This window comes from Trachymyrmex septentrionalis, unplaced genomic scaffold (assembly GCF_001594115.1).
Source record: "Trachymyrmex septentrionalis isolate Tsep2-gDNA-1 unplaced genomic scaffold, Tsep1.0 scaffold36, whole genome shotgun sequence".
NCBI lineage: Eukaryota > Metazoa > Arthropoda > Insecta > Hymenoptera > Formicidae > Trachymyrmex > Trachymyrmex septentrionalis.
In genome coordinates, this window is record NW_017305525.1 from 290896 (window position 1) to 302882 (window position 11987).

An 11987-nucleotide genomic window follows, 5' to 3' on the forward strand; every position below is an offset into this window, starting at 1 on the left:
CTGATACTTCTAATGCTAACAAGCCAACCCTATTGATATTAATTTTATTTATTTACATTGTGTTATTTATTTACTTTTTTTTAACGTGCGTGTATTTTATAATATTTTATCTGTCATAAATTTTAAATACCTTTATAACCGCGAAAGACACCGGCGACATTATTGATGCCCGGAGGAAATCGATCGCTCGCTCGCTTTCGGAGGCTCGTCTTGCGCGCGCCGGAGGTCGAGGATGAACGTAAATACATACGGCCGTCGGATTTGCATAGGTCGAACATGAGGCTGAACTCCCCGGCGCTTTTACGGCACGGGTTATCCCGCGGCGCGCTCGCGGTAGCGTGTCGCCTATGAAATTGATACCCGTCATCGGATTGCGCTGACGTAAGTGTAATATTAAGTAAAACGCGCGATTAGCCACCCTGCGCGGCGTGTCCGGGACGGCAGAATATTGTCGTAACGATAGAACGGCACGTCATTCGTCCACCGGGTCGTAACGGCTGATAACACCCTACGCCCGAGGGAGGAGGGAGGAAGGGGGGGGGAGACTACCGTAATTTTCACTTATCCTCGGCGCAAACCGTTTTAAAGTATCGAGTACAGCGCTGAGATTTCCTCCAGGCTGCCGCACATTACACTGCTCATCCGGGTAAACGTTGCTCGATATTGAGATATATACTGTACTCGTTGGAACAAGTGGAAGGATACTTTGCGGAAGTTAGTCGTTTTCTTTATTAATCTGCCTATAAAATGTAATAAGGCTCTTGAGAAGTGCCACCTTTGGAATGCATTACAAGATGTCTTTTTACTTTTCGAAAAATCTCGAAATACATTTCATCCATTAAATTCCTATCGAAATAAACAAGCGATTAGAATCGCTGCTCCGGGGATTGTTAATTCTCATAATTTAAGCGTGGACGTTCCATTAGCAGTCACGTTCTCGGTCTATGAGAGCCTCTACGAGGATTTCAGGAAAGCATAAATTCGTTATTTAGTCATTTGCGGTACAACGTCCTAATGGCGGCAATTACCTGCACGACCGTCGTCGTCGTTATTGTCCATCGGGGGGGAGGTCGTGCGCGTGTATCCGTATATTACGCCACGTGTAACGTAATATATGCGCAACATGCCTGTATATTACACGCGTTAAACGCATAGATACACGCAGTCGGTCGGCTTTCTTCCAGGCCGCTCGTTAATGAAGCGGTGCTCGGCTCGTGTTCCTCTCGTCGGGCCATCCTCACTTCGTCATTACGCGAGACGCAACCTCTGGGGTCTGGAAATTTCGTACCACCGCCACTACGACGCAATACGAATAATGTCACTTTCCGTGTAACCGTGGAAAATCGCAAAGCGATCCTCTCGCGGCGTGTGGCTCGCGTGAAATTCTGATAAATTGCCGCGCAACACTTAATTCTCAATGCGCTTGACCCTATATACGAATTCTTCTGTCACACGGAAATAACGATTTTACTGAAGCATCTTCAAATTTAGCTAGATACAGAGATCTGAAGATACTTTTGTTACATTATCGAAATAATTATGCAGGCCACTCAAATTGGTTACCGAAACTCTTTGCAGTATCTATTACTCCTAATTATTTTTATGGTTCAATAGAATTATTTTCAGATCTGTATCTAGCAAAATCTTTCATTTCAACAAAATCATTCTTTCCATAATCATCTCTAATTCAATTCCGCGCAATGTAAATGACATTCGAAGTGACTTGAAAACCTTTTGCGGTGTTGCCGTTTAAAATAACTTACGAATGCTTTTGCTAACATAGCTTGAATTAATACAATTTCATTTTGCTGCTAAATATTTTTTCTAAAAATCAATTGTTTATGAAAATGCGCCCAAGGAATCGCAATTTCTTGCAAAACGCGCGTTCCTTCCTCGATTTACGAGGAATTCCTAACAATTAGAGAGAGAGAGAGAGAGAGAGAGAGAGAGAGAGAGAGAGAAAGTCGATTAGAGTCACGCTTCTTGTCACGGATCGAACATGTGACATTTCGTGACTACGGGTACTTTTTTGTTCGCCATACAAACCGTCTTCAGGATTCTGCGCAATTAAGCGGAATCCTTGATCGTATACATGTACCTCAGAAATGTTTTCATTGATAGCCTTAACTGTTCAAAGTATTTTTTACAGAATATGTAATATCGTCACATTATCCTACATTAAAAACATTCTCAAGCTAAAATAGAAGAAAAATATATAATATTAATTTCCGACTAGACTACTTTTAGCTGTGTAGAAGCATGATTTTCCATTGCATTTTAAATTACGTATAAAATTTATAAACGAAATATATTTAATAGAGCTCTCGAAAATCAAACAACAATAAAATATTAATAAACGAGCAATGAGAGCATTAATACAGCGTGGAGCGCAATACGTACAGTATATATTCTCAATAATTTTATTAATTAAGTATCTATACAAGCTTCTCTTGAACGTTTCGGTTTCCTTGAAACCATCATCAGCAATGCCGTATATAATTTACTATACAATGTTTTAGCAATATTTATAGTCCGCAGATGTTGGAAATAATTTCTATGTTAGACAGATGAACATACCTCTATTTCCTAGTTGAGAATTGCCGAAATGTCTCTTCTATTTAAGGGACTCTAACTTTCGCCTCATAGATCACAATTCAAAGCGCCACACGTCATATTGCAATAAGTAAAAATTTTAATTTTACATTAAATATAAAGATATTGTTGCAGCTGCTATCCATATGGAAGTCAGATATGTGATGATGGTTTGAAGGAAACCGAAACGTTCAAGAAGTTTGTATAGATACTGTAATGTAATGATACGTATTGCGCTCCAAATACCGCGCTGTATTAATGTTCTCATTGCTCGTTCATTAATATTTTATTGTTGCAAAATTTTAAGTACAATATTTCTTTAAAAAAATATAAGAAAAAAAATGTAATCTTACTTATTTATTTCGACCGTCGACGGTGAACTTCCGCGACGACGAAATTGTTTTATCCGATATTCTCGTCTGAAAATGGAATATTCGAGCGGATGTATATTATAGCGCATGGCCGGTCAGAACGATGATTCGCCAGCGTGGAATTTGGAGAATACCACGCCGCGTTTTTCGAGAGAACATCTCTCGTATAAAAATAGTCCGCCCGATATTACACGCGGCTTCCTCGCGCGAATACCGTTGTTGCTCTCATACTAGAGCGGAAAAAAATGGCGATAATACTTCGCATCGTACGCTGAGATAGAATCTCTCTAATGTCTAGAGCTACTACCAATCGCAGCTTCTACCAAAAATTTGCAGTTTATCTTCATTTTCTAGAGAAAAATCTTGGTTCAAGTATTTGGAAAAAAATGTTGATTTTTTTATATTAAATGTATTAAATGTATTTAAGAGAGGGCTAAATTAAATTTTGTTAACTTTTAACAAAAGTATCTCTAAAAAAAACAATTAATACCTACATTGCTAATTATTTAAATATATATAATAATGATAATACACGACTAAAAAATATCGAGGCGAAGAGATCGTAGCTGTTGTCACAAATGTCGAATTATAATTTATTTTTTAAGTTTGAAGTTTGAATGCTCCAGTTTGGAGAGAGTTAAAATGCCCATGTTCGAGTCCGTCGATGTTGAACTATTTCCGCGGCGTGCGAACTATCGTTACGGTAAACAGAAAATATCACTAGCGTCGAAATGGCGCGAAGTAGCGCGTTAACTCGCGGGCTTTAGGAGTTTGTTATTTCGGTTTTGGCGTTAACTCCTGGCGAGCCAACGACAAGAGACATTCGCCAGACCACCCTGAAATCGTTCTTCTCCTCTCTCTCTCTCTCTCTCTCTCTCTCTCTCTTGTGTCCCTTCTACCGACTTTCTACACTGCGTCGTGACCAATAGTGCCCGATGGTGCTGATGCTAAGCCTTCGGGCACGAAAATAACTAAAACGCACAGTGTATTACAGCAATGGCCTGATGTAAGATTTTCCACGGTATATAAACGGGATTTGAAGCAGAAAAGACTGCATTGGCACGCGCTGTCGGTGGATAATTCGATCTCGATGCACTGAAAGATTGGAGCAAAATTATTTTTTTTTTTTTTTTTTTTTTTTTTTTTGTGGAGTAGTGGTCTTATGTTTTACAGACGGACTTGTTTTCGTGATAGTCCTGACAAAGAAAACGTGAGAAAAAAGATTGGAAATACGCGGCAGAGCGGTGCTATGACGAACTCTAAGTCTGGTGGCAGAGCCGTTTTTACGGAGCTTGTGGGGCGGAACGAATCGCGCACGCGGCCGCGATTAATCGGATGGAATTCGTGTCGCAGCCTCACCGTGGGCTCCGTCGAGGACGATCAAAAAGTCCTTACCCGCGTACCACGGTGAACGGAACGCGCAGCGCGAGCACGCAACGAGAGAGGCTCCTTTTCTCTTCGCGAGCATCTTCTCTCTTAGCGGGCCGGTTCTTCTACAAGAAACACTTTCAATGGACCACACGCGCGACGACCTCGCGCTCGGCGAGTGCGCTTCTTACAGGGTCAGGGGCTTATGTCATCTATCTTAGGGAGCTGCGCTCATATTCAGCCGCGGCGACACTCCAATGCACCGCTCACAGTGGGACCTTTATCCACCGAAACAGCAGAGAGGCCTTTAGGCTCCGTGCGCCATCACGATGTAATGAGCGATGAAATGGATGAGCTCGTTTATTAACCCCCTCTATTGTGCTCTACTCTCAGTTTAAATGTTTATAGCAGTCGGGATTATCTTTCATTCGTTATAACTACAAATTTGTAGAAAGAGATTATTTTAGTCGCGTAGCAGTTTTTGAGAACTTGAAATGAACAGTGAAGTAATTTTTTTTAAATATATAAATAGATCTTTTCTGCTAATCGCTACTTTGAACATTTCCGAATCATAATATTTATCGCTATGTCTGTCATGTAAAAAAATAAATAACTTTGTCTACATGAAACATGTTATTAATTATCTAACGTATATTTCAGATTCTAATTTTAGATTGCTATCGGATAAATAAGATTTAATATCTTGATCGTAATCTATGGAGTTCACATATTTATTTTTTAAGTTGGCGCATATAAGCTAACATATAATATAAATAATTAGGTATTACAAATTAAATATCGAGCAAAGGAGTTAAAAACCACGTTTATTGCTTGGAAAACAAGTTAATTAGATATGTATTGTATATGAAAATAATGAATGAATTCTTAGCAATGACAACAATGTTATTATAGATTTTACTTTAAAACAATATGATCGGTGACTTTAAATATTGACTTAAATTGAATTTAAGTATTGAAATATTTATTAGTGTAACGAGTTTTGCGTTGATAGATACAGGTAGGTTTTGTTTCGATTTATACAGTTGGCTGGTTTTATCGCCAACGAGACGATTCCGATAAGATCGCTGTGTCGTTTCGTCACATCGTTATTCCTTCCGCGTCAGGGATACAGTTGCCATATGTCGGAAGCGATAAGCGACAAAAGGAAAGAGAAATACTGGCTATAAATTAATCTTTAAGTATCACGTAAAAAGATATCTGATAAAGATATTGATGATTATCTCTTTTAGGAACTTATTTTGAACAATAAGATGCATTTAAAAATTATGTGTATAAATGTGTAGTATAAAAAGAATATATGTAAAAGTGATCTATTCTCTTAATAATTAATTTATATATATTTTTAAAATTAATAGATATTTCATTATGTATTAATCCTGTCCAATCAAGACATTACCATAAAGTTGTAAATCATATAAGATAATGTCTACTCAAAATTATTTGTTCCTGATTTATAAAATATATTTAGTATTCAGCCAAGAAATCTGTAATCAGGCAGAAAAACAATTGGCAACAATGATTTATGGGACGATAATAACAAGTTACATGCGTAACTTGTTATCAATAAACTGACGGAATATGCAGGAAAAGCGAGTGGTCTTGAATAATATCGACTTTGCTTTTCGTTACAGTGGCCCACGTGGTTTTTCCGCCCAGATCTTCCACTTGGCACGCCGTTACCGACGAGTCACGTTCCAAATTCGAGTAACGTTCCTACTTCGTCGCCTCTGCCATCTCGGACGCATCTGGACGTTCCGAAAGGACCGGAGCCTCCTTCCAACAGCAGCAAAGTCCATGGACAGACGCCAACGATATGCACAGTGAGTGACACGTTTGATTATTTGCGATTTGATTCTGCTAACTAGACCGTAATAATTGTGCGACTGTGTCTTGTATAGAAATCTTACAAGTGGCCGAATCCGAAATATTGGAAACCTGTGGCAAGTCGAAAATATGGTCTATGTTTGCGGCTAAAAATTTTGAAAGCGTGTATTGTATCTAATTAATTCGATAGAATCTTTGAAAAATTATAAGTTAATAATGATAAATAGCTAAAAAGTAAATAAAAATAATAATAATAGCTATATAAAAATTTAAAAATCTTGAAGGGAGAGAAATATGATGTGGGACATAGATATTTTGTCCTTCTTGAAAAAATTATATTTACAACAACGGTGTCTCAATATTTCGATCAGTACTAATTACTAATAATTATTTTAAAATCTGATCGATTATTAAATCACTCAATAATAGTTAAATGCCGATAATATGCACGGTAAGCGATACTCATTCGCTCGTTGGCGATTTTAATTAATGCACAATATCGTTAGTGGCGTCGATTATTCTCGACTATAATTGTTATTAATTTATTTGACCGCAACTTTATGCCATTACAAACTGCACGAGTGCGTAAAATTGTAACGCAATTCTATCCCCGCACCGTCAGTGTCACGTTTATTCAAAATAAGTGATTAAATCAATTCGATTTTTTTGCACATCTTGCGATCGCGTAACGACGACTTATGTGGGGCGAAGTTTTGCTGTCCGACAAAAACAACGACGGTTAAAACTTGTTCTCTCGAGCTGGTAATAACGCATAATGAGCAGTAATTTTGTATAAAATTACGGATATATTTGTATCACGCGTGTGAACGGCGACGGTAAGTTTTATAGCCTTCAGACGAGGTCGATTGTCATTTGTATATATTCAATCCGATCGCGTTTGATCACCGGTCACAGAGTAATTTTCATCGCGAACGAGTATGCGAACCTAGTACTTTGTCGCGATAGCGTGCTGACAAGTGACATCGGCAACTGAAATACGCGCTTAGCACGAAACGATATTCTCCTGCTTACAAGCTGTGATTTTGTCTTTTACGTCGTAAACTATAATGCCAGTGACGTTCGCTTTGTTGACATCGAGCTATCACGACCTAGTACTTTTTTGCTTTTATGCTTTTACAATCGCAACGGTTTTTTTTTCACCGCGACATCAATAAGAAGAATGATAAATATGCATAAACATTTCTCGTTTTTTTTTAAACGCCTGTTTGTTGCGAGTGGTGTATATAAATTAAAGGAATATTAATAAGATACTCGAATAACATAGACAAGTTAAAATGTATCATCGTTCTAGGTATCGCAACTTGCAGTGGAAAAAAATCTGATTGCATTAATTGGAATTCTGATCGATTCCACCACACAAATGTACAAATGGGATACTTATAGTTAAATCTATTAAATATTCTAGTTGAAATTACCACAAATTTGATTATTAGAATTTTGATTGATGTGATTCCAGTTTCAGAGCAGATCTTCGAAACTATGAGGGGAACTAAGAGAAAAAACATTTTGTAATATTTTATATTCCTCATAACTGTTTACATTCCTCAAAAAATGCTAAATTTTTTAATTTACGATTGTTTCGATTCCTAAACCTTGAGGAAAGTAGATAAAAAAGACTTAGGTATAAATATTTAAATTTTTAGGTCTAATATTTTTTATAAAGTTTTGCTCTACAATATAAATTGAAAAAGAATTTGATAACTACTAAATATTAAGTGAAGTAATTTCAATCGAGTGTTCGGTCAATATAAAAATAATATTGCTTTTTTAAAAGTTTAGTAAATATTACCACAAACATAATAATACAATCAACTTTTTTGATAACAATTGCTAAATACTTAGAAAATTAAAATTATTTTTGATTACATTAATCGCGAAGATTTGATTAAAATTATTTTAATATTTGATAGCTATATTACCAGACTTTTTTTTTCAGTATCTCTACAGCCCATGAAAAATTGGTGAGGGACAGTTCCAACAATTTCCTTACACAGCAAAAAAAATTGTGTATTTGTGTTGGAAGCGATCCACTCACGTTTGTGTTAACAGTTTGCATTGAATTTTTTAACATATTCGAGTGTTAATTTAACATAATGTGATTATGTTATTTTGAAGATTTTTTGAAATTGAGTTGAGATAGTCAATGTTTTTCAGTGTCGAAATGACACAATTTATGAGTAAATGAACAAATACCATAAAAATAATGTGTTTTAAAACGTAAATTCTAAGACAAATGAATAAAATCCGTGCTAATTTAACACATAAATGTTAATTTTCTGACAAAAAATATGCTTTCACGGTTTGTTTGCAAACTGTGTCGATGTTATCTTTCTTTGTAATTATTCTCTTACATAATATTTGTGTTACCTTCTAACATATTCATCTGTGTGTATAAATTAACTGAAAAATTTCAGTGTTGCAAACGGACCGTTTGCGATTAATGTTAAATTCCACACATCTTTTCCAACTGCGTGCCAATGTGCTGCCTTTATTGTCTTGCTTTACTCTCAATGGTACGATTGACACCAAACTATCCCATCGACGGTTCCGTCCTCGCGTTATTCAGTCGCCGGAACTCATTTCCGAGCTGGGAGGCGCATAGGCTTAACGATCGGCGACACGGCACAGACGTGCCGGTTGTATAAGTTACGGGACCGACACGGAACACGATCGATATTCAATTTACAGTTTTGTCACAACGGTATTGCGTGTGTTTCGTGGAAAAGTGGTGCCACGTTGACGTTACACCGTGGGAGTCATTCCGGCAATGCCGCTATATTGGCGTGGCCTGAAACCCTGAAAACCGCGTGGGCGACGAGCGCCTCGTTAGAGCGCTGTCGTGGCGCTCGTTAGCGTCGGACTATGCGTCTCGTCGACCGTTACAGAGTCATTTAAACGCAATATTTAATAAAGGCACGCGTGCGAGACTCGCGGACAGTGTACCCACCATAACTGCGTCGGGGGAGACTGGATCGGCTTCCTTCTCTCCTCTTCCGCCTCCTCCTCCTCCTCCTCCTCCTCCTCCTCCTCCTCCTCTTCTGCTATGATTGTTATTCACCCGTCGCGTAAATCGCGACGCCCGGATATTAATTATCGCGCGAGATCGCGAGTAGTCGCGCCGAATGATCGATCTGGTCGCCGCGATTAAAGACGGCACTTGAGTGGGCGGAGGAGGCAATTTATATCAGCCCACGGGCGTGTATAAGTCACGATGTGTTTGGACGCATGGTACCGTATCGAAAATAATTTTGTCTGAGATTAATTAACCTTTGAAACGTGCAAAGCGATTGCAATGTGTTTAACGATGTTGGCTTAGACATTTGGCTTATAACAAATGACTGGCGAAAATGTTATCAAAGTATGTACCCGCAGATCGAATTTGGATTTAAATTTATTTAAAAAGAAATGCTGCTTCAATGAGAAAAATGTTTCGATTGTGCCAACAAGAATTTCATGAATTTAACTACAAGTGCTTAATATGTACCTATCTGGTTGGATCTATTAGAATTCCAATTAATAAAATAAGACTTTTTCCAGAGTTAAAAACTTGGAACGACAACAATTTAACGCGAATATTTTCTCGAAGATCAACTTAGCAATTTTGAATTTTTCAAAGTTTATTTTCAAAAGTTACCGCAAAGTACGTGCCGATTTTAAGACTGAAGTGGCAGCGAACACGTACGATATGCAATTGTGGATTTCTTAAAATTTTCGAAAGTTTCCGTAAAATATGTCCCGAGTTTAAGACTGACAGCGAATACATGCCATGCGAGCTCGTGAAAGATCGAGCAGTGTCATTTTCGGAGTTTATCTCTCCTCGGGCCTATTTTTATTTCTCTCGTGAGTTATCCGCAACCACTGCTGCCCTATTTATTCTCATTGTAGTCGCTCATCGGCAGAGAGTCGTAAGGCAGCATGGTATTATCTGCGAACTACGTTACTATGTATTTTCCACGCGCTCCATATCGACGCGCACGGTCGCGCTAATAAATGTGCGTTTGTAAAAAAAAAATTGTTCCGTTCCGAGAAACAGTTATTGCAAATTGCGACCGCGCAGAGGTACCTACCTATATATCTGGCGCGCGGTTACGCGATCCTCGATATTCTATCCGGATCGTTAACGGCGATAACGCGCAGTGATTTTATTTCGGAGGATCAAGAGAGGTACTCTCTTCTCTCTCTCTCTCTCTCTCTCTCTCTCTCTCTCTCTGTGCGCACACGGCTGCTCGCCGAAATTCGAAGCATGCGGCGAGCCTTAACCCTCGACCACCACGTTCGATTCGGATAACATAACTGCTACTGAAAGGAATCCAGTTCCGATCTCTGATAGAAATGGCGCAGTATTTCATGCGTATGGCAAGTTATTTTGTTACTCCGAACTCTTTATTTTTCCATTATTTAATAAATAGGCGGAGTTGACCGACAACGTTCCCGAGGTATAGATTCTAATTATCGCGTTAATCGCGGAAGAGAGAATTCACTCTTCTTACTTTTATCAGTAAGCAGATGCGGTATAGCACTCGCCTTTTTCTGGATGCAAGAGAGTTTACGAGTTATTCTTTATCACGCGTGCTCGCATTTCAGTTAAATCGAGCGTCTAAATGCAGCCGGTATATATAAAAGATATCATGCGCTTCGGAAACATTTTATCTACGCGCACGGCCGAAAGTAGAATAAAAATGTATCTTATCTGTTAGAGGGTAACGAATTTATCGTAGCAGAGTTATACGGGCGCGGTTTCGAGCGCGATATTTTTAGCGAGATATCGATGCAGTTAAATCGCGAGAATGGAGCTACCACTCACTACTCCTTCCATACGTTGCGAGACTCTCGTAGCCAACAAATGTTTTAAGATATTACAATTTTTACGGTTATGGATCTCCTATTAAAATTGTGTTAATCCCTCAAGTCAATAGTATAAAAACTATAAAGTTAATTAAAACATATAGATTAATTATTGAATATTGATATATACATTATTAGTGCGATAATGTACTTACTGTTACAATTAATGCATTTTATTTAACCGAGTATCAATAATCGATATGTAAGTGAAATTTTTTTATACATATATATATATAGTATATACATATACCGTTGAAAGTATTATATAGAGATTTTTTTCTCTTCAACGATCGATTACTCATTGTACAACTAAATTAACCATTACGTAAATAGCGAAAATAGACAATATTGAAAACGTGTGAAAAACCGATTTATTATTAATACTGAGTAATTATAAAAAAGTTTTTTTTTTATGAAATCTCTATAATTGATCAATGTTGGAACTATCTTAAGAAGCACTTTTTCTGCGAAATGCTTACTCATCGGCAACAATTAGTCATGTAGTAAATAACATGAATCGAACAACTGTTGGCCGATCGCAACGAGAAACCGGCTTGAAATTAACGATTGAGTAACGATACCTAATCACGATTGACGCGAAAATTTCAAAGTAAGATGTATGAAGTGCAAAGTAGGTTTTGCAAGTTCACTTGTCGTACCGCGTGCATGTTCTACGTATATACATATACCGGTTGTTAAACTGGGACGACCGCGGGGCAAAATCTAATTGCACGGCTGCTTAATTAGATCGTTGGCACTCGCGCGGTCTCGTCGTGCCCTTCACGCCGAACTCGGTCTGTCCTTAAGATACGGATCGGCCTTAATTCACCGCGTCCACGGGATTAATCTCGCTCGCGAGTGCCGCGGCGCGCTCTAAAATTAGCGCGAACGTCATTTGAGCGCAGTGACTGCACGCACGCGTCGCAATATATATATATATATATA

At 38.1% G+C, this 11987-nt stretch overlaps 1 protein-coding gene across 1 annotated transcript in view; it reads left to right on the plus strand.

Annotated features, from left to right (window-relative positions):
* LOC108750344 overlaps positions 1–11987 on the plus strand; it is a 298608-nt gene that overhangs the window by 24609 nt on the left and 262012 nt on the right. The window contains exon 2 of the mRNA XM_018489734.1: positions 5984–6172. Within this exon, the coding sequence (XP_018345236.1) occupies positions 5984–6172 (189 nt within the window). The remainder of the gene's footprint in view (positions 1–5983; positions 6173–11987) is intronic.